At 46.6% G+C, this 22,357-nt stretch overlaps 1 protein-coding gene across 2 annotated transcripts in view; it reads right to left on the minus strand.

Moving 5' to 3' along the window:
- Positions 1-996: 996 nt before the first annotated feature.
- SAP30 (Sin3A associated protein 30) overlaps positions 997-22,357 on the minus strand; it is a 64,351-nt gene continuing 42,990 nt past the window's right edge. The window contains exons 3-4 of one of the 2 annotated variants that reach the window (XM_075334941.1): positions 6,098-6,196; positions 997-2,816 (exon numbers count right to left, since the gene is read on the minus strand). In XM_075334941.1, coding sequence (XP_075191056.1) covers positions 2,694-2,816; positions 6,098-6,196 — 222 coding nt within the window. In that variant the 3' untranslated portion in view covers positions 997-2,693. Of the gene's footprint in view, positions 2,817-4,149; positions 4,318-6,097; positions 6,197-22,357 lie in introns of those variants that run through there. The other variant, XM_075334934.1, reaches the window with a different exon arrangement.

Consider the following 22,357-nt stretch of genomic DNA (forward strand, 5'->3'; position numbering starts at 1 on the left):
TGAATACAGACAGCACACGGATGACAAGTGAGAAACAAATAATGATTCCACATTTCTGGACAAGACTGGGGCTGATTTTTTATACGCCCATGTAGTCCCAGTCTTTAAGCACGCCCTGGTAGTGACATCCAGTGCCGGGCTTGGTTATAGCCGTCGCTCACTATGTACTGAGTGGTGACTGAAACTGCTACGGTTACGCCTGATGACAAAGTTTGGGGCTACACAGGCGTCTTTCATCTTTATGTTCTAAATGAAACGGCCCAAAGAATGAACATCTTATTCTTTTAGCCTCTTCATGGTTTAAAAAGTCTGAAGCAGTTGAAAGAAGTAATAGAAGACTGAACATGTGCACAGCTATGTCATTTTTACATTACTGTGCATTATTTTCACTTTCTTGCTGGCGTTTTTTTCGGGCAGATTCCGAATAAGACGTTGTGTGCACACAGGCTAAAGGGAATTCATACTTCGTAATGCATTATATGCAATCATTCACTACATAATATTCATCCTAAAGTGCGAGGCGATATAAGCTAACTTTAGTAAGCTGTATTTGTACAGACTGGAGAACCACTTTAAATAAAAGTATAAGGTGAATTGCTCAGCATCACAACTTACAAAATATAGATTGAATATGATCTTAAACAATGGCCACACCAGCGTCGGACTGGCTACCGGAGGAACTGCAGTAATACCAGTCCTGGCAGCGGTTACCTGCACTGAACTCCGGAGCTCTCACCTGAGCTCCGGAGTGGAGCCTGGACTGAGCCGCGGGTTTGCAGGATTGAACTGTGAGCGCCGACTGATTCCCTGGCTATCACAGTTCAGTCCATGACAGCTACAGACAGGCCAGGCTCCACTCCGGAGCTCAGGTGAGAGCTCCGGAGCTCAATGCTGGTAACCGCAGCCAGGACTGGTATTACCGGCGGTTTCCGGTAATACCAGTTCTGGCTGCGGTAACCTGCATTCAGCTATGAACATGCCGGGTTGCACTCCGGAGTTTAGTGCAGGTAACTGCAGCCAGGACTGGTAATACTGCAGTTCCTCCGGTAGCCAGTCCGACGCTGGCCACAGCTATTGGGTTTAATCCACAATTGTTGTAGTGCAGATTAGGAAAAGAAAGCAGACACCTGACTATGAAGGGCAAAATCATCACACCCCACAGTTCAATAGTTATTCATGATTCTGTGATAGAACCAAATCTTACAGCCGCCCTCTATCCTGGCACAGAAAACTAACCATACATTTGTAACATGTAGTCACACTACCTAGTGCCTTCTCTTTGCCTTGTCTGCAGGCAGTGTCCAGCTTCTCCTGCATCCAAGATGACCAAGGCAGTGGCATAAATAACGCACTAAATCTGATCCACATTTGCTCTCCTTACCGATGTTGTGGCCGTGTCCTTCAGTCTTACCACTGCTCTCTGGACCACTGCGTTGGCCATCTTGGATGCAGGACAAGAATGTAGATATCAGCAGAGGATGCAAGCAAAGGGTGCACCAGATACGAAGACATAATGTGACAAGTGTATGGTCAATTGTTTTATATAGTATTGTATCTACAGCACTAACCCAGAGCTTAGAGTCGCCAGATAATAAAGTCGGTGTGCTCCCATTCTACAATTATGGTACCTTCTATCGCTTCCTAACCATAAGAACCTGCCAAATATATAATAGAGGACAGATGGAAGTATGGTTGGAGGCTCAGGGTTCATTTATAGTTTTTGTTTTATCATGAAAACCCCTAGGTCTGAGTAGAAGCAGTTGACACAAATCTTAATTTTTAAATTAAGTGTCTGAAAAATGGCTTAATTTGAAATGCATCAGACCAATAAGAAACAGCTGTGAAGATGGCACTTTTGTTTAAATAGGACCTTTCACCAGAGTGAGGAGACTTCAGCGTGATGAGGTTAGACGCATCAGTCTTACCAGGTTCTGACCTTCTTTGTGGCCATTTTTTTTTCTCCTGTCTGAAACTGCCTTTTTATGATTGGGCAACATTATAGAGGGGGGGGGGGAGTAAACGTTCCCTGAAAGAATCTCTCCTTTGTTGAACGAGAAATTAGCATATCAAGTGCCCTAAAGTTTAGCAGCCAATATCTCTGCAATAGAAAGGAGAAATAAAAACATGTATAAAGTGGTGAAAGGCCCTCTTTAAAGAACAGAGCAAACATAGTACTATAGATGTCTGCAGGAGGGGTGTGGGGGCACGGTCCATTTATAGTATTTCCATGTGTAAAAAGATAATTACTGAGAAGTAAATAATCCTCCTCAATGGGTCCTTTACCTTAATCTTTGGGGTTACATAAACACAGTGTGCAATGTCAACTATGCAGTCTGCTACTTTAGCCACATTTATAAAAAACTATAGAAACCCTTTAAATATATATTAAGCAGCAACATCTCTAATTCACTAGAAACAATTTCTTAAATATAAAATCAAACATGAATAAGAGCAAAAGTTTTATAACATTGATTGTAAAATTATTGCAGCGTCAGATCATACTTGTCAATGCCATGCACAGAAGAAACATCCCTATAGATTAGGTTTGGGAAGCAAAGGCAAATCTCTGATGTTACATCAATCACCGTTTCCACAGAAATAACATTGAACTTTATTTACAAAGTGTCCTTCTTTCTAAGGCTTGTATAGATCCCCTGAAGGGCAAACGTCCAGAAAACATGAATGCGTCATCTCTAATGGAGACCTCCGTCAGACTTGTGATCCAATTTGTTTTTTTCATTCTTGACTGAGCAGATGAAATATTTTAGTGTGTCCTTTTCGTTCACTGGGAGCGTTCTGAAATGACCACCAATGATCTAGGGAGGATAAAAAAAAAAAAAATCAACAACCACCTACATTATGTGTCTATTTTGTACTGCATGAAAAAGTAACAGCCAACTGCATTTAACCCCACCATAACTAAGCAATTTTTTTTTTGCAATTACGTTTTTAATCCTGTACTTCGTAAAGCCATAATTTTATATACCGTATTTTTCGCTTTATAAGACGCACCTGATTATAAGACGCACCCCCAAATTTGGTGAAGGAAAAGAGAATTTTTTTTTTTTAATGGTAAATGGGGTCCATCTTATAATGCCAGTGTCCCTCTAACAAATCATATAGGGTATATGTCCCTCATAGCCCCCCATCCTAAAATTAGCCCCCTTAATCTGGATATGGCCCCCTTATATTGAATATAGCCCCCTTGTGATGGCACACGTTCCCCTGTGCTGCCTATGGTCCCCTATGGATTGCACACGTTCCCGTGTTAGATAACGCCCCCATGCTGCTGCCCATGGCCCCTATAGATCGCACAAGTCCCCCTGTGTTATATATCGCCCCCATAGTGCTGCCCATGGCCCCTATAGATCGCACAAGTCCCCCTGTGTTAGATATTGCCCCCATAGTGCTGCCCATGGCCCCTATATAGATTGCACAAGTCCCCCTGTGTTATATATCGCCCCCATAGTGCTGCCCATGGCCCCTATAGATCGCACAAGTCCCCCTGTGTCAGATATGGCCCCCATAGTGCTGCCCATGGCCCCTATATAGATCGCACAAGTCCCCCTGTGTCAGATATCGCCCCCATAGTGCTGCCCATGGCCCCTATAGATCGCACAAGTCCCCCTGTGTCAGATATCGCCCCCATAGTGCTGCCCATGGCCCCTATAGATCGCACAAGTCCCCCTGTGTCAGATATCGCCCCCATAGTGCTGCCCATGGCCCCTATATAGATCGCACAAGTCCCCCTGTGTCAGATATCGCCCCCATAGTGCTGCCCATGGCCCCTATATAGATCGCACAAGTCCCCCTGTGTTATATATCGCCCCCATAGTGCTGCCCATGGCCCCTATAGATCGCACAAGTCCCCCTGTGTTAGATATTGCCCCCATAGTGCTGCCCATGGCCCCTATATAGATTGCACAAGTCCCCCTGTGTTATATATCGCCCCCATAGTGCTGCCCATGGCCCCTATAGATCGCACAAGTCCCCCTGTGTCAGATATGGCCCCCATAGTGCTGCCCATGGCCCCTATATAGATCGCACAAGTCCCCCTGTGTTATATATCGCCCCCATAGTGCTGCCCATGGCCCCTATATAGATCGCACAAGTCCCCCTGTGTCAGATATGGCCCCCAGGCTGCTGCCCAAAGTAAAATAAAACCCTCTTTCCTTATCTGCTCCAGCGCTGAGCTCCCTCCTGTCTGGCTCCGTGCTTCTGTTCTTCCACTTCCTGGTTCAGTGCGGTCATGTGATCGGCACAGCAGGCTGAGCTCTCTGCCTGATTACAGTGGAAGCAGGGACACGGGGAGAAACGCTGCAGGGTAAGTAAAGATTTTTTATTTTAGAATGAGCAGCAGCCTGGGGGCCAAATCTAACACAGGGGTGGCCATGTGCGATCACACTGGGACGCAGGCTCATATAATATGCACCGCTCACCAGCCCCTCACTGCGGTGCGATTTCAGCACCATTGGAGATGGACAGCGGCTGTGCATATTATATGAGCGGGTGCAGGAGATCAAAGGCAGCGTTCCCCTGTGCTCCAGAGCTGCTGCCCCCACCTCGCCTGGACGCTGCAGTGTACATATATATATATATACCACCCCCCCCCCGTATATTCGGCTTATAAGACGCACCCCCTACTTTCCCCCAAAATTTGGGGGAACAAAAGTGCGTCTTATAAAGCGAAAAATACGGTATTTGTTTTCTAGTATAAATTACTTAGATAAATTTCCAGTGCTATTACGGCACTACCAAACATGTATGTATGTATGTATGTATGTATGTACGTACGTACGGTATTTCCCCGAAAATAAGCCCTACCTCGAAAATAAGCCCTAGTAGCGTTTCAATAATGAAGTGTCCATACAGCTAAAAAAGTTAAAGAAGCAAGCAAGACAATTCATTAAAGAAAGCAGGCACCCCCAAAAGAGAGAAGACAGACCCCGCAATCATACTCACCAGACTGGGATGCTGAGGAATGCAAGGACCTGCAGTGGAACGTATCGAGGACCTGAGGTGGAACACACACACACACACACACACACACACACACACACACACACACGTTGACAGCGTACTGCTCTGGTGACCTGGAACGCTGTGGAATGAGAGGACCTGTGGGGGAATGCATCGATGCATTCCACCGCAGGTCCTTGATGCATTCCACCACAGGTTCTTACGATCACAGAGTGTGTGTGTGTGTGTGTGTGTGTGTGTGTGTCTCTGTTGGAACACTGTGGAAAAGACAAAAACCTGCAGGGAGCACGCGCTGAGGACCTGGGAGCGACGCATATGTCTGGAGTTTTGTAAGTATGATTCTCCTAGGCTGGGGAGGTAGGGGTGGGGAGGTTCTGCCTATTTTGGGAGTAAACGTATCCCCAGCCCCTGTCTGTCCGAAAATAAGCCCTAACCCGAAAGTAATCCCTAGCACATTTTTTGGGGGCAAAAAAAATAAATAAGACAGTGTCCTATTTTTGGGGAAACACAGTATGTATGTAGGTCTGTATTAGAAGGAAAAAAATTAGTTTGTGCTGCCATTTTCTGAAACTCAACTTTTTTGCCAGAAAAATAAGCTGTGTGGGCTTGCTTTTTTGTATTGCGAGCTAATGTTTTTTTTTTATTGACGCCACTTTAGGCTAAATATGATATGTCATTACTATTTATTACACTTTTTTGGGAAGGTGACTGAAAAATGGCAATATTGGGGTTTCATTTTTTTCTCTTTACAGCATAATTTATATTATAAATACATTTTATATTGTTACAGATTCAGCAATACTAGTAGATTTTTGAATTGGGATTTTTTTTTTTTTAAGAATTTTTAAAAACATTTCCTAGCTTGTATTATATGCTGCAAAACTAGAAATGATGGTCTGTGAAATCCAGTGAGTGGGAGCATGAAGATGGAGGTGATGGCAACACACCAGCAACCCAGTGGGCTCAGCTCCTGAACCTGCCCCATACACCCTGCATCCAATGTGTAAAGTACATGCATGTCACAAGTCAAGGTTACCCAGTAACCTGGAACATCATGGTATGTTACCACGTTACTTATGAGATGTAATTCTGTGCTTTCCAAAATACTACTTCTTACTTCGACAAGCTGTGCTTTATTTAGACCAGGCCTTGCTTGAAGTTTGAAGTGCCTCTTATACCTTCTCAGTGTGTTAACCTGCAACTGGAAGAGGTCCACCTAAGAGAGGGAAACAAAAAGGAAAAATCAGAAACATATCAGTTTTCTTAAAAAAAAAAAAAGACATCAGCAAAACCAAGGTTATTGCAAGGATTGTTTTTTTTACATCACTTATGTTATCCTGAAAGTTAATGCTGGAAGTGGCCTTCAAAACAGCGCACAGGAAATGTGTTTCCTTTGCCCTAGACAATCGTACAAAAGCCTTTGATTTATTATTCATTCAGCACAGCATTTTTTTTTTCTTAATATGCATCTGAAAATACAGCTTTAGGGTACATTGACACAGATGGAGATGCTGCAGATTAGCCATGTGGTTGTAGACAAACCTTATCCACACTGCAGATTTCTTTTGCAAGGAAACTGATTGCATTTCACATGTTAATATCCACAGCATGTCAACTTTCTTTGCCGATTTTCAACTCAAATTCCCCCCATTTTTAAATTTAGGGGAGTCAGGCTATGTGCACACGTGGCATTTTTTTGTGGGTTTTTTTTCATGCGTTTTTACTTGCTTATTTTAATCAATAAAAGCAAGGAAAAAGCATTGCAGCAAAGTTTGAGAATCGTGACTTGCTGTGCACACGCAGCTTCTTTTTTCCTTGTAGATATTGTTGCTAAAAAAGAAGCAGCATGTCAATTGTTTCTGCATTTATTTCCTGCATTTCTATAATCCACCGCAGTGCTTTATCGCTACAGGGAATTATATCGCAGCTCTTCACCTCACGCACAGTGTATACAACATGGTGTGTGAGGCTCTCCGTAGCTCAGAAATCTGGGGTCATCATGGTGATGACCCCGGGTTACTATGGCAGCAAAGGGACCTCTCCCTGGTGATCGGATCCGTGTGATCACATTACAGGGACCCGATCGCCAGGGAGAGGTAAATGATCTCTCTCCCTGCCTTTTGAATGCTTCGATCGCACTGATCGCAGCATTCATGGGTTAAATTGCCAGAAGCTGTACGGGCAAAACTTTGGTCAGCGAGAGTCGGGTCCCGGCTGTAACATCAGCCGGAGATCTGTCGGCGATCGGGGGGGTATTGCGCCTGAATACCCGCCATCGCCATGAAAAAAAAAAAAAAAAAAAAAAAAAACCACACAAAAAGCAGGAAACAATGCATATGAAAAAAAAAAAAAAAAAAAAACAAAAACAAGCAAATACAATAAAAAAAATGCTTTTTCCTGCCAAAACATGCTTTTTTGTGTCCAGAAAAGAAGCACACAAAAAAGCGATGTGGGCACATAGCCTAAAAGCCATCACAAATCTGCAGCCAGATCTTAACGCTTCACACAGAGACATGTTTCCAATGTCTTTTCTGTCATGTGTGGATGTAGCCTTGGACGTGTATGTGATCTCATTAGCTTGTTATGGCTGAAAAGCAGTGATGAAGTAATCTCATGGACAAAACACTGTAAAAGATGTTGTCTTGAACTTTACTTAGATGGCTTATTCATAGGGTAGGTCACCAAACTCAGATTACTGAGTGCTGGCAGGAAGTGATCAGTTACGGAGCTGAACTATACAGCCCCATCAAATATAAAGTGGCCACAGAAGCCACAAATGGGTGTGGATCTGCAGTACCCTGCTGCAGCCACTGTAGAGTTCACGGAGCTGTGCAGTTCACTATACAACTGAGCATATCCAGCCGCCACCGATACCGTGAACAGCTGATCAGCTGTGAACCAGGTACCCACCACCAATTGGATATTGATGACCTATTCTAAGGATGTATGGTGCTATGTGGTTCTGTGTAGCGGTGCTGGAAAAAAAGATCAAACAAATATGTCTGTGTTACATTCTGCAGAGAGGAGTTGTGAAGGAGAAAGTGGTCATGGTCGTATGGACTGGACCAAATGCATGACTATGATTATAGAGAATGTCACTGGGTTTATCTGCACTGTATCCACATATAAGGTCTGGAGAGCGCCTGTGTAGAATTATTACTATATGACCTCTCTATAGCAAAAAATATTACATAGGACTGCAGAGGAGTACCTACTAAATTATCCGTACTACGTACTACGTGAGTTATCACTGTATTATACATAACTGCTTGCGGCAGGGTGCCTTTAATGTTGGTTACTATGCTTTTATATTATGAGCGAGGAAATGTCATGTAAATGGGTGAGGTTAGTAAACGGGAGTAAGGCTTGTAAACAACATTTTGCACAGTGGGTGCCGCCTGGCTAGTTGGCAAGGAAGTCTTAGTATCAAGGGTGTCAAAACTTAAACACACAATACTTTCACTCTTTAAAGGATGCCCCGAGGAGATAAAAAAAAAAAGATTCTACTGGCCCTGCCCTCAAACTATAAAGTTCCCCATCCTCACAGTACCAGTAATTCAGTGTGACAGGAGCTGCTCTGTGCTGCACCCCTCCCCTATGGGACATTACATCACACATCAGGGGGCGAGGCCTGACTCATGCTGTTAGTAACAGCCAACCCCTGATCATAACAACTGATTCTCTGCAGTCTGAGAGCAAGGTTCATGGCCACAAACCTGCCACGTCCCCTGCTCTCAGACAAAACAGAAGCAGCTATTATCAGGGTCTGGATGCTACAAACAGCATGGAGCAGGCCAGGCGTGATGTAACGTCCCAGAGGGGAGGGGGAATAGCAAACAGCAGCTTCTGTCACACTGAATTACAGGTAATGTGACGATGGGGAACTGCACTATGTATCTCATCTTTATAGTTCATGAAGGCAGGGCCAGTAGGTGAGTTGTTTTTTTTATCTCCTCAGAGTACCACTTTAAAGGAATAGTGTTGCTTTATGTTTGCTATTTTATGACATTATATCATTTATAAAGTTTAATAACAAAAAGTGCAAAAAACAAAAAAAAAAAAAAACAAACAGTCTTTGTTGTGCATAACAACGAACCAATCACAGCTTTGCATTATGTATACTGCTCTGCTGTGAAAGCCATGCTGTGATTGGTCGATATATTCAAGTTTTTCGTTTAGATAGTTCTAGACATCCACCCCCAAAGATGGTATTTTATGACATCACCTAACACAGAATATAATGGCTCCCAAACACCGGAGTGATGTTTTTCAGATTCCTGAATCCCTGTCCAAGTGTCAGTATGAATATAAAGCAGACGATTTTAAGAAAACTATCTCAGTCAAGGCAGCCATTTTTCCATCTTCATCACCTACTAATTACTTGCTTACTAGACGTTCACACTTTTCAGCATCCACAAGGGAGAGTTGCCAACCACCCAGAATTTCCTGAAAAGTCTGTAAAAATAAGACACTTTTTTCCCTTTCATCCAAAGTAAAAAAAATAAAATAAAAAAAATATATATGACACGTCTGTGATTTCTTTGATGCTGGAGAAACTGGTACAGATTCTGGCTGTATTTATCATCATTTTACAGATCACAGTGAATTGAGTATATTATGCCTATTATATATTCTTTATTACATAAATTTAAAATACATATTAAAACATCATGAATATAAAACTAGTACCGATATCAAAAAATTGTCACCTCCTAAGGAAGAATGGTCAGTCTGAAACGTACGTAGAAGCCTCAGAATCTCTAACTGTATTCCACAGCTATCAGTGAGTGTTCATTGTAATCTATTGCTACTCTTCTGCACTTTATACTTTGTTTTTTTGCACTTAGTTACATCCACACTGATTCATACATATCCTTCTAGGTACATGCACTTTATATGCAGCAGCATTTTTGAAACTTTCCATCAATCTCTATAGGAGTATATTGTGGTCAGTGGAGGGATTTTCCCATGTTACTTTGTGTTTGGCTGTCTATTGCCAGATTAACAAATATGTATATTTGTTTACATTTGCTGCAACATTGTAAAAGGACTATATACTCCCTGCATACTAATTATTCAGCAACAGGTGCTTGAGTTTTTTCTGTGGATTTTTCCTGCTTTCTGTCAAGCAAAAATTTTTGATATACTAGTTTGATATTCAATATATTGAAAATTCTTGTAACCTTTCTGCAGACATTCCCCAGCAAAACCTATGGCAAAAAAAAATTAGCTGTGCGCACACTGCGTTTTTTTCTTAAGAAAATTCTTTCAGTAGATTTTCTTGAGAAAAAGAATGAGCATGTCACTTCTTTTCTGCAACTAACTGCGTTATTCACTCCATTGACTGTAATGTAATCATGAAATCCCGCATGGAATAACACAGGTAGCAAATTCTGTGCGTTTCATTGCGTTTTCCTGCGTTATTTCACGTTTTTCGGGACATAATGTTCATCACACTTCCGTGTGACCTCCGTCGGGTGCCCGTGCAGTCTGTATCCCGCTCCCTGCCAGCCCCGCGGCTGCCCGCACTGCAGTAGCAGCAGCTTCTGACACTGCAGTGCGGGTAGCCGCGGGGATGACTAGCGCTGCTGTCAGGAGGTTAGATGAGATCATTACCTGCTGTGACGATCTCCCGCTCTCCTGACGTCAGCGCTGTCACTGCCTTCCATTGCCCGCCGCGTTCTCACGTCACGTCTCGCAGGCAGCCCGAGACTGTCAATAGCGGTGACGTAACAGGCTCCCCCGATACTGCTGAGAATGCAGCGGGCATAGAAGTCAGTGACAGCGCTGACATCAGGAGAGCAGGAGATCGTCACAGTAGGTAATGATCTCATCTAACCTCCTGACAGCAGCGCTCATTATCCCCTGCAGTGACCTGGGCTGACCTATTGATGTTAGCTCAGGTCACTGCACTGCTCTCCCAGCCAATGGGGAACATTCTGTTCTTCATTGACTGGGACAGTGACTATGGTATGGATCGTCGTGTGACCCCCTTATTGGATTAAGCCGGACATGGATTTGATTGTTCTTTTCAATAAAATGGTGAATGTTTTGGGGAGTGTTTTTTTCAAATAAAACTTTTTTTGTTGTCTATTTTTTTTTTTCTTCTTACTGACTGGGTTTGGTGATGTCAGGTATCTGATAGATGCGTGACATCACTAACCCCAGGGCTTAATGCCAGGTGACATTACACATCTGGTATCAACCCCATATATTACCCAGTTTGCCACCGCACCAGGGCAACGGGATGAGTTGGGGCAAAGCGCCAGGATTGGCACGTCTAACGGATGCGCCATTTCTGGGGCGGCTGTGGCCTGCTATTTTTAGGCTGGGGAGTGTCCAATAACGGTGGACCTCCCTAGTCTGAGAATACCAGACCACAGTTGTCCGCTTTACCTTGGCTGGTGATCCAATTTGGGGGGGACCCCACGTTTTTTGTTTTAAATTATTTATTTAATGTAAAATAACAGCGTGGTGTGCTCTCTGTTTTGGATTACCAGCCAAGGTAAAGCTGCCAGCTGTGGTCTGAAGGCTGCAGCTGTCTGCTTTACCCTAACTGGCTACAAAAGATATGGGGGACCCCACGTCGGGTTTTTTTTATATATATTTTTTTTTAATTCATCTATCCATCTTTCTATCTACCTAACCACTATCTATAAATTATCTATATTATTTATTGCTGTTAAAGCATTAACCCCTTCAGCCCCCGGGCACTTTCCGTTTTTGCGTTTTTGTTTCTTGCTCCCCTTCTTCCGAGATGCGTAACTTTTTTATTTTTCCATCAATCTTGCCATTTGAGGGCTTGTTGTTTGCGAGACGAGTTGTAATTTTAAATGAAACCATAAGTTTTACCATATAGTGTACTGTAAAACAGCAAAAAAATTCCAAGTGCGGAAAAATTGCAAAAAAAAGTGTGATCGTACAATAGTTTTTGGGATATTTTATTCACGGTGTTCACTATATGGTAAAACTGAGGTATCTATGTGATGCCTCAGGTCGGTGCGAGTTTGTAGACACCAAACATGTATAGGTTTACTTGTATCTAAGGGGTTAAAAAAAATTCACAAGCTTGTCCAAAAAACGTGGCGCACGTTTTGCGCCATTTTCCAAAACCCGTAGCGTTCTCATTTTTAAGGATCTGAGGCTCAGTGATGGCTTATTTTTTGCGTCTCGACCTGACGTTTTTAACAGTACCATTTTTGCACAGATGCTACGTTTTGATCGCCTGTTATTGCATTTTGCGCAAAATTTGCGGCGACCGAAAAACGTAATTTTGGCATTTGGAATTTTTTTGCCGCTACGCCGTTTACTGATCAGATTCATTGATTTTATATTTTGATAGATCTGGCATTTCTGAACGCGGCGATACCAAATATGTGTGTATTTTTTTAACCCTTTAATTTTCAATGGGGTGAAAGGGGGGTGATTTGAACTTTTATGTTTTTTTAATTTTTTAAAAACTTTTTCTTTTACTTTTTTTTTATTTTACTAGTCCCCTTAGGGGGCTATAGCGATCAGCAATCCGATCGCTTTGCACTATCTGCAGATCTCAGCTACAGAGCTGAGAACTGCAGATTTGCTGCTTCACTTTCAATGCCGGCTGTATTCCGGCATTGAGAGGAAGTGAGTCATGTTAGCTACAGGCGTCATCACATGACCCTGTGCTACCATGGCAACCGCCGAAAGTCACGTGATCATGTCACGTGACTTCCGGTGGGAGCGGGGTAAGTGACTGTCATGGCGGCGCCCATATACATATCGCTGCCAAGATTTTGGCAGCGAAATGTAAGGGGTTAATGGCCGCGGGTGGAAGAGATTCCACCCGCGGCTAGCAGGCACACATGTCAGCTGTTGATAACAGCTGATATGTGCGCGGATCGCCGCCGCCTTCTGGCGGCAGGGGGCGGGGCTTACCGGCACACGATCCATGACGTACCCAGTACGTCATGGGTAGAGATGAGCGAACCAGTTGTGGTTCGGCTCGAGTTCGGTTCGCCGAACGGAGGTCCCGTTCGAGTTCGGTTCGTCGAACGTTCGACGAACCGAACTCGAACTGCATAGGAAACAATGGCAGGCATTGACAAACACAAAAAAACTCCTAGAAAACACCCTCAAAGGTGTCCAAAAGGTGACAAACAACTCACAACACAACACAAACACATGGGAAAGTGACAAGAACAAATTCTCATGCGAAAACAAAAGAGCGTAACGAGGAAAAAGAGGACGAGACACAGATATAGGCATGGCACGCCCTTCTAAAATCATGTAAAACACCGCAAGGTGACTCCAAGCGGAGTCTCCCTTTTTTCAAAAAATTGTGCCCCACACACACCCACCCATTCAGTGGCAGCACTTGTGCCCTAGTTGTACACTTCACAGCTAGATTTGCATCAAGCACATTCAAAAATACGCCATTGTTAACCGTCCCCAGGATGACCCCGGGGTAGGTAGCAAAGTCTTTCCTGATCCCAGCTCTGTTCATCTTGGATCATTTTTAAAAACAATGTAAGTAAGGGTTACTCCAAGCGGAGTCTCCCTTTTTTCCAAAAATTGGGCCACACAGACACCCCATCAGTGGCAGCACTTGTGCCCTAGTTGCAAACAGGATGTTTTGATTTGCATCAAGCACATTCAAAATCCACAAGCATTTACTCTCCCTAGGATGACACAGGGGTAGTAAATTCCTTCTGGATCCATGACTTGTTCATTTTGATGAACGTTAGTCTGTCCACATTGTCACTGGACAGACGCGTGCGCTTATCTGTCAGCACACACCCAGCAGCACTGAAGACACGTTCAGAGACAACACTGGCAGCTGGACACGACAAAATCTTCAAGGCGTAAGTGGAGAGCTCTGGCCATTTTTCAAGATTTGAAGCCCAAAATGAGCAAGGCTCCATTTGCAAAGTCATGGCATCGATGTTCATTTGCAGATACTCCTGTATCATCCTCTCCAGCCGTTGACTATGTGTCAGACTTGTTGTCTCTGGTGGCCTTGCAAAGGAGGGTCTAAAAAAAAATTATGAAAAGATTCCATAAAATTGCTGTTACCAGTAGCACCAGATAGGGTGCTACTGGTACGGGTAGACTGTTGAAGATGACGAGACCATCCCATGTTTGTCAAGTTACAACTGGGAGATTCACTCCCTGCACCTGCACGGTTGTTTGGTGGAAAAGCCGAGCTAAGATCGAGTAACAGCTTCTGCTGATACTCCTGCATACGTGCGTCCCTTTCTATGGCTGGAATGATGTCACAAAATTTGGACTTGCACCGGGGATCTAATAGTGTGGCAAGCCAGTAGTCATCATCACTTCTAATTTTGACAATACGAGGGTCATGTTGGAGGTAGTGCAGCAAGAAAGCACTCATGTGTCTTGCGCAGCCATGCGGACCAAGTCCACGCTGTGTTTGTGGCATAGAGGTGCTAACCATTCTTTCTTCCTCTGACATCTCCCCCCAACCTCTTTCAACTGAAATTTGACCAAGGTCTCCCTCATCCGCTGAGTCTTCCATGTCCATGGACAGTTCGTCCTCCATTTCTTCATGTTCTCCTGCACCTTCCTCAACATTTCGCCTGCTACCATGCGCTCTTGTTGATCCCTGTCCCCCATGGTCCCATGCTTGGTGATGATGAACGTCTGGACCTTGGAGATGATGTTGTGTCTTGCGCATGTGAATCCTCCTGTAGTTCCTCCCCTTCCTGTTGTCCCACCCCCTGACTCCGAATAGTGTTTAGCGTGAGCTCCAGCATGTAAATGACTGGAATTGTCATGCTGATAATGGCATTGTCAGCGCTAAACATATTCGTCGCCATGTCGAAACTGTGCAGAAGGGTGCATAGGTCCTTGATCTGAGACCACTCCATCAGGGTGATCTTCCCCACCTCTGCATCTCGTTGGCCCAGGCTATAAGTCATGACGTATTGCACCAGGGCTCGGCGGTGCTGCCACAGTCGCTGTAACATGTGGAGAGTCGAATTCCAGCGTGTCGCCACATCGCATTTCAGGCGATGAACCGGCAGGCCGAAAGACTTCTGGAGCGATGCAAGTCGCTCAGCTGCGGCGGTTGAACGGCGGAAGTGAGCAGACAGTTTTCGTGCCCTGGTCAGAAGGCCATCTAGGCCGGGATAGTGTGTTAAAAATTGCTGGACAACAAGGTTCAACACATGAGCCATACAAGGCATGTGTGTCACCTTGCCCAGGCGAAGGGCCGCACCCAGGTTTGCAGCATTGTCGCACACGGCCTTACCAGGCTGCAGGTTGAGTGGAGACAACCATTTATTAAACTCGGACCGCAGAGCTGACCACAACTCCTCAGCTGTGTGACTCCTATTCCCAAGACATGTCAAGCTAAAGACCGCCTGATGCCGTTGCGCTCTGCTGCCAGCATAGTAATGAGGGGTGCGTGATTCCTTCTGCGCAGTGAGAACGCTGGTGGCCTGACCGCTTGGGGCGGAGGTGGAGGACACAGATGAGGTGGAGGAGGCAGAAGCAGTGGCGGAACTTAGACAGACAGAGGATTGACACACAAGTCGTGGGGACGGCAAGACTTGTGCAGCAGACCCTTCACCATCTATCACCATAGTTACCCAGTGCCCAGTCAGCGACATGTAACGTCCCTGTCCATGCTTACTGGTCCAAGTATCGGTGGTGAAATGCACCCGTTCACACACAGAGTTTCTCAAGGAAGCGGTGATGTTGTGTGCGACATGCTGGTGTAGCGAGGGCACACCTTTCTTAGAGAAGTAGTGGCGACTGGGCATCTGGTACTGGGGCACAGCGACAGACATAAGGTCTCTAAAATCCTGTGTGTCCACCAGGCGGAAAGGCAGCATTTCGGTAGCCAAGAGCTTACAGAGGGATAAAGTCAACCTCTTAGCTTTGTCATGGGTCGCAGGAAATGGCCTTTTATTTGTCCACATCTGAGGGACAGAGATCTGGCTGCTGTGTGTAGACGGTGTTGAGTAGGGTGTCCCTGGGAAAATGCAGGTTTGTGAGGAAAGTGCAGGCGGAGACATGAAGTTGCCTTCATCCAACGTTGGTGCTATCGATGTCTGAGAGAGCTGTACACACGCACTTGTTTCCCCTTCCAAACCAACTGACGACCTACCAAGCAAACTGCCTGTTGCGGTTACAGTGGTGGAAGTTGTGCGTGGAAAACCAGGTGTGACAGCTGTCCCCACAGTCCTAGAAGATGAAGAGCGCGCGGATGCACTGGAAGGGGCAGGCCGTGGATGGTTCGCTCCGCTAGGCCGCATTGCAGCACGGTGAGCTTCCCACTGGGACATATGATATTTATTCATGTGACGATTCATGGAAGAAGTTGTCAAACTGCTGAGGTTTTGACCTCTACTAACAGAATCATGACAAATTTTACAGATCACATAATTTGGGCGATCTTTTTCTATGTCAAAAAAGGACCAGGCTAGGCAAGGCTTAGAGGACATGCGACCTGCAGAGCCACGCCGACTAGTGCTCAGAGGCAGAGTGGTGGCTGAGGATGCAGTTGTAGACGTGCTACCAGTACTCCGACTCTGTCCAGGAAGGAGCAAGGTAACTTCGTCATCAGTTGCATCCTCCTCCACCGCCTCTGTTGACCTCCTCGAGTGCCTGACTGTGGGTTGACAGTAGGTGGGATCTAGAACTTCCTCATCAATTGTTGTGTTTGCACTCCCCTCACCCTCAGACCGAGCCTCTTCTTGCCCTGACCGAATATTTAAGTTGTCATCCCAATCTGGTATCTGCGTCTCAGCGTCATCAGTATGTTCCTCATTGTCTATAACCACAGGTGTTACAGTTTGTGACAAAGGGTCAACATTATGCTCAGAAACTTGGTCCTCACGGCCTGAATCAGAGTCACAAAGGTTCTGGGCATCACTGCAGACCATTTCCTGGTCTGTACTCACTGTAGCTTGGGAGCAGACCTCTGATTGCCAGGCTATAGTGTGACTGAACAGCTCTGCAGACTCAGCCATCTCAGTTCCACCATACTGTGCAGGGCTGATGGAGACTTCAGAGCTGGGAGAAAGCAAGTTTGATTGGGATGACAACTCAGAGGACTGGTGTTTTTTGGATGCGGTAGTTGAGGTGGCTTAGAGGGCACTTGTTGGACCACTTGAGATCCATTCAAGCATTTTCCTTTTTTGGTCATCATCTACCTTTGTTCCTGTTGTTCGTGTCCGTAAAAAAGGGAGCACATCGGATTGTCCACGGTAAGTAGTAGACATCTTACTTTTGCTGGTAGATGGTCTATCTTCAGCAGATGTTAATGGAGCTTTGCCACCTTCCCCACGGACAAACCCTTTTTTTCCTTTTCCCACACGCCTCTTCCCCTTTCCACCAGCATCTGTCATTTTGCCACTCATTTTGATTGCAACAAGATTGTGCACTTAAAATGTGGTAGTAAAAATTGAGAGGTGGTGTAGATTGCAGCGGTGGTCTAGCTTTATTAACAGCAGAATAAACAACAATAATTATCCCTGACAATGCAACTACAGCCCTTAAACTGGCAGCATAAATTGCTAGTATAATGGCTTAGTAACAATGCGTTTGAGTGTGCAGTGCAGGCAGACGTGCTGCAAATATCTTTGCACTAGTGGGACTATACAGAAGTCCAATAGCCACGTTTAGGATGCCACTAAGTTCACTCAGTGTTTGCTAGTATAATGGCTTAGTAACAATGAGTTTGAGTGTGCAAAGGGCAGGAGGGTACAGTGGCAGGGTTGTGGGTCTCTGGGTAGAGGAAAGGAAGCCTGCCTTTCTATCCCTCCTAATGGGGAAATGCAGCGAGGAAATCCCTGACCTTAGCTACACAGACGCTGTCATCTTGTGTAGCTGTTAAACTCTGTTTTCACGGACCTGTCACCTATGGCTCTGACCCTGCCGGTATGAGCCCTTAAAAGGACTGATAGAAAGTGCTATCCCTATGCTGTACAGCGCTGTGTATGGAGCGTACACAGCAGTATCGGCTATAGGAGCTGCGCCAGTGATGACTGACACCAAGGACGCAGAAGGCAGATAATGGCGTGCTGGAGGAAAATGTCCGGTTTTATAATGCAGGGACATGTGACATGGACATCCTATCACACATGCCGTTGCTTCTCTGGCTAAAAGTCCACTTAGCTGTGTGTGTCTGGGATTGGCTGACATGCTGGCCCTCCCCACTACGCGCGCGCGCGCTTAGGGAGGGAAGACAAGGAAAAAAAAAAAATGGCGATCGCCATTATCCATACAGCAGTGATCTGAATGCGCTGTTCCCGCACACTATACACTGAAATTTCATAATAGTGTGAGTCACAGATTGACTTACACTATTACAGCGGAAAGCCAGCTAGGAAGTAGCTTGTCTTTTTACTGCTAGAACCGTTCTCGAACGTATCTAGAACTATCGAGCTTTAGCAAAAAGCTCGAGTTCTAGTTCGATCTAGAACAGCCCCCAAAATCACTCAAGCCGCGAACTGGAGAACCTCGAACCGCGCTCAACTCTAGTCATGGGTCGTTAAGGGGTTAAAAAACACAGGGACCAACCTGCAAAAAAATGCACCAAAAAGCGGTAAAAACACCTGCATTTTTTGGTGCGTTATAGGTGCGTTTTTTAACGCAGGTGCACTAATCCTTCACACTCAAGACATTTGTTAAGAAATTTCTTGAGAAAAATCCTTTTTCTAGTACGTACATAGCCAAAAGAAGGAAACTGCCGTAAATAAAGAAAATTCTCCTGAGCCGTCTGCCATCATCAGTTGATGATTGATATAAAATGTCGGCTGTATACAATCCTTTATTGTAAACCTATTCGATTTCTATCAATCAGAAATGATGGTTTTGTTTTTCACTTGTGTGAGGCAAATCCCGGGATATGAAGATGAATTATGACTCCAGTCATAATCCCTCATCACTCCCTGGCAGTGCCCCCCTCCCTTCTTGTTCTCAGTGTTCCACTTACACCTCCATGGCCATGTCCTGTGATATGGAGATGAGGTGGTGTGGGAACAATGGACACAGGATGACTCCCTGCCGTCACCCTGTAGTAGGAGCTGCTATCTAATTAGCAAGGCTCTGGAAGTAGCCAGACAGAACGACTCCAGTAAAAAATGGTTCATATCTCGCAAGCCATATTTCCGATAAATATGGCAACCATAAAAATGGTGTCTCCGCATGCGGACGATGCCGGCACACCCTTTTTATGGGAGCAGGACATTGGGAAATGCCCCAGGCGTGATATCAGCCAATGGGGAACTGGCAGACAGGTCATGAGTCCCCTCGTTCTGTAGCTAAATTCATAACTGTCACAATGAGAGCATTGGCGTCCGCCTACGACGCTCCCAGGCAAAGTTATGGCCCATATTCCATGTTGTGGATTGTCCATAACTCAAGCCAGGGGTGGAGCAGTGCTCCCTCTGAGGTCACTAAGGTAGGAGGGGACCTGGATCTGCCCAGGTTGATAACCCTACTTCGGCCATTTTCCAGTGTTCTTTTCGCTGGGGGCACGTGTAGGAAACATCTGTGGGAAGGATCCTAGAAACCTGGGTACAGCGCCCCCCTGTGGCCAGACGCAACAAGGTAACTGCTGGAACTGTGTATGCCTGTTTGTAACCCATGCTTTGATTGTAACTGTACTCTGACATAACTGTATATTCTGTAGATTCCCTATTGTATATATTGTAGTTTCTAGTGTGCTTTAGGCTGATTAAATTATATAATTAATCTTGGGCTGTTCTGTTATCTCGATCTTGAATCCCACGTCTGTGTGTTCGGCTAATAGTTACCGTAAATCGGTTGGTGGCAGCGAATTGTGCCAAGGATTATTGTGGGGAGGCCAGTGAGATTCGGGGAGATTTTATATATTCCGCCCGCGGAGGTCGGGGGAATATATACCTTACTCTCACCGGGGACCCTTCAATAATCGGCATAAGTAGTATAGCGGCCTCCTTGCTTATTGTCGGGCAATTCCATAATTGGCCTGACTATAAGAGGGGCGCTAGAGAGCGCGTCACGTGCTCTGTCTGTCGGTCGGGAGGTATAAAGGAGGGGTGACCCCCACTTGTTACCCCCCGATTGTGACGTACTGGTAGCCAGCGCGGGGGATTTCTGAGTGACCCCCCCGGTGGTTTGTGACATATTGGTGGCATAGCGGTGGGATCGAGATAATAGTGTGTGTGAGTGTGAGACCCATACTCCCAGACACTAAAGACTGCCTGCAGCAGCTGTGGCTGCTGGGGTCTTCAGACTAGCTCAACACTAGAGTGTCAGAGTGCAGATACTGTAAGGTGTGTGGAGGCATCAGGTGTCAGTTCTGTGTCAGTGACCAAAAGTCTGCAAGAATGGCTGATGGCACCAGGAGCAGAGCTATGCAACTGGCCAATGCTAAGGCAGGAGCCGAAGAGAGGGAGGACGGTGCTGTGGACAGCAATGAGGAGGTTGCCCACGAGTCCTCCAGGAGCTCGACGCCAGAAAACCGTTCTGCCGAGGACATTGCGCAACCTGGCACTGCTGGACAAGATGAGGAGGAGCTCACCCAAGGTTCCTCAACGAGCCAGATGCCAGCCCTCCGCTCTGAAAGGGACAGTGAATCGCCTAGCTCTGCAGCGTGCCGCAGATCACCACGTGCCATTCCACCGAGCCTGGGAGGCTCGGATAGCCTTCTTCAAATGGCTATGGCCCTTCTCCAGGCTGGAGACCAGAAGGGCTACAAGGAACTCCTGGCAGAGCGCAGGGCAGAGCGGCAGGCAGCGCGTGACGCTGAGGCTGCGGAGCGGCACGCAGAGCGTGAGGCTGCGGAGCGAGAGCGGCAGGCAGCGCGTGAAGAGCGAGAGCGACAGGCAGACCGTGACTACCAGCTGCAGCTAGCTCAGCTCCGGCCCTCATCAGCCACATGTGACCTTCGAGACACCAAACTTCCAAAGGTCCGTGTTGAGGACTTCCCAGTGCTGGAGAAGGATGGAGACTTGGACTCTTTCTTGACTGCTTTTGAACGGACTTGCTTGCAGCACCATCTGGACAAGGACCAGTGGGCCAAATACCTGACCCCCCGTTTAAGGGGTAAGGCCCTGGATATCCTTGGGGACTTGCCTGCTGAGGCAGATCAGGGCTACGACACCATCAAGCGGGCCCTGATCCAACAGTACAACCTCACTCCAGAGTCCTACCGCAAGAAGTTCCGGAGCCTACAGAAGGGACCAAAGGACTCCTGGGCTGACCACCGGCGGGCACTTGCCCGAGCTGCCGACCACTGGACCCAAGGCCTGCAGCTTTCCACCGGACCGGAGATCCTGGACTTGTTCATCACGGAGCAACTCTTGTGGAACTGCCCTGAGGATCTCCGCCAGTTCATCAGAGACCAGAAGCCAAAGGGGTCCACGGCTACAGCTGCCCTTGCCGATGACTACACCAACAACCGGGCCCCTGAGGCCAGGAGAGCAGCCACCAGCAGCACCTGGAGAGGGGGTAAGATGAACTCTGCGACTGCCCCACCTGCCCCTAGACTGCAGGGGGTGTCCCCCTCAACTCCCCTCTCCAGGCCCGTGGCAGAGCCAAGACGGTGCCACCAGTGCAACCTACCTGGACACTTCAAGGCCATGTGCCCTCAGCGTCCCAAGGCCCCGGCTCCGTCCCCGTCCCAAGGGCCGCCCAAGGTGTATTGTGTGGGTGGGGGTGGTGGTAGGTCCCTGGACAGCTTCCAACCTGTCACCGTCGGCCGGTCTGTGACCATAGGACTGCGAGACAGCGCCTCGGAGGTGACTCTGGTGCGGCCTGAGATGGTGTCCCCCCAAGACTTGATCCCTGGAAAAACCCTCGCTGTCTCCGGGATTGGAGGCACTGACCCGGCGCTGCCTGTTGCTGACATTTATGTGGACTGGGGCGCAGGGCGAGGGGTGAGGGAGGTGGGGGTAACTGATCGGATCCCTGCAAACGTGCTACTTGGGACAGATTTGGGGCAGATAACCTCCCAGTTTGGGCCCCAACCAAGGGCTGAACCTTCAGCCAGTACTGACATGCCTCCGGACAATGTTAATGTGTTATCTATGAATGATGTAAGGGAGGAGGGAGTGAACTCTGATATTTCTGCTTGCATAGACACCATAGACACACACTCAGCTGCAGCTGTGACAGGGGAGGGGGTCAGAGAAAGGTGTGACGATGCCTCTACAAGTAACCAGCCTGTGAGCTGGGATCTGTTGCCCTCTGCAGGGATAAGCAGAGAGCAGGGTGCTGCAGGGGGAGGACCAGTGTGTGGGGTGGGGGCTACCACAGCAAATGTGGGGTCCCCAGAGATTTCACAGCGGGGTTCTGTTGCTGCAGGAGGGGAACAGGCAGGTGAGATTGGGGCCGGTCCAGGAGCGGAAGTGCTCCCAGGTAAGATCTCGGTGCATGGTTCCCC

The sequence above is a fragment of the Anomaloglossus baeobatrachus genome, chromosome 1 (genome assembly GCF_048569485.1).
Source record: "Anomaloglossus baeobatrachus isolate aAnoBae1 chromosome 1, aAnoBae1.hap1, whole genome shotgun sequence".
NCBI classification, from domain to species: domain Eukaryota; kingdom Metazoa; phylum Chordata; class Amphibia; order Anura; family Aromobatidae; genus Anomaloglossus; species Anomaloglossus baeobatrachus.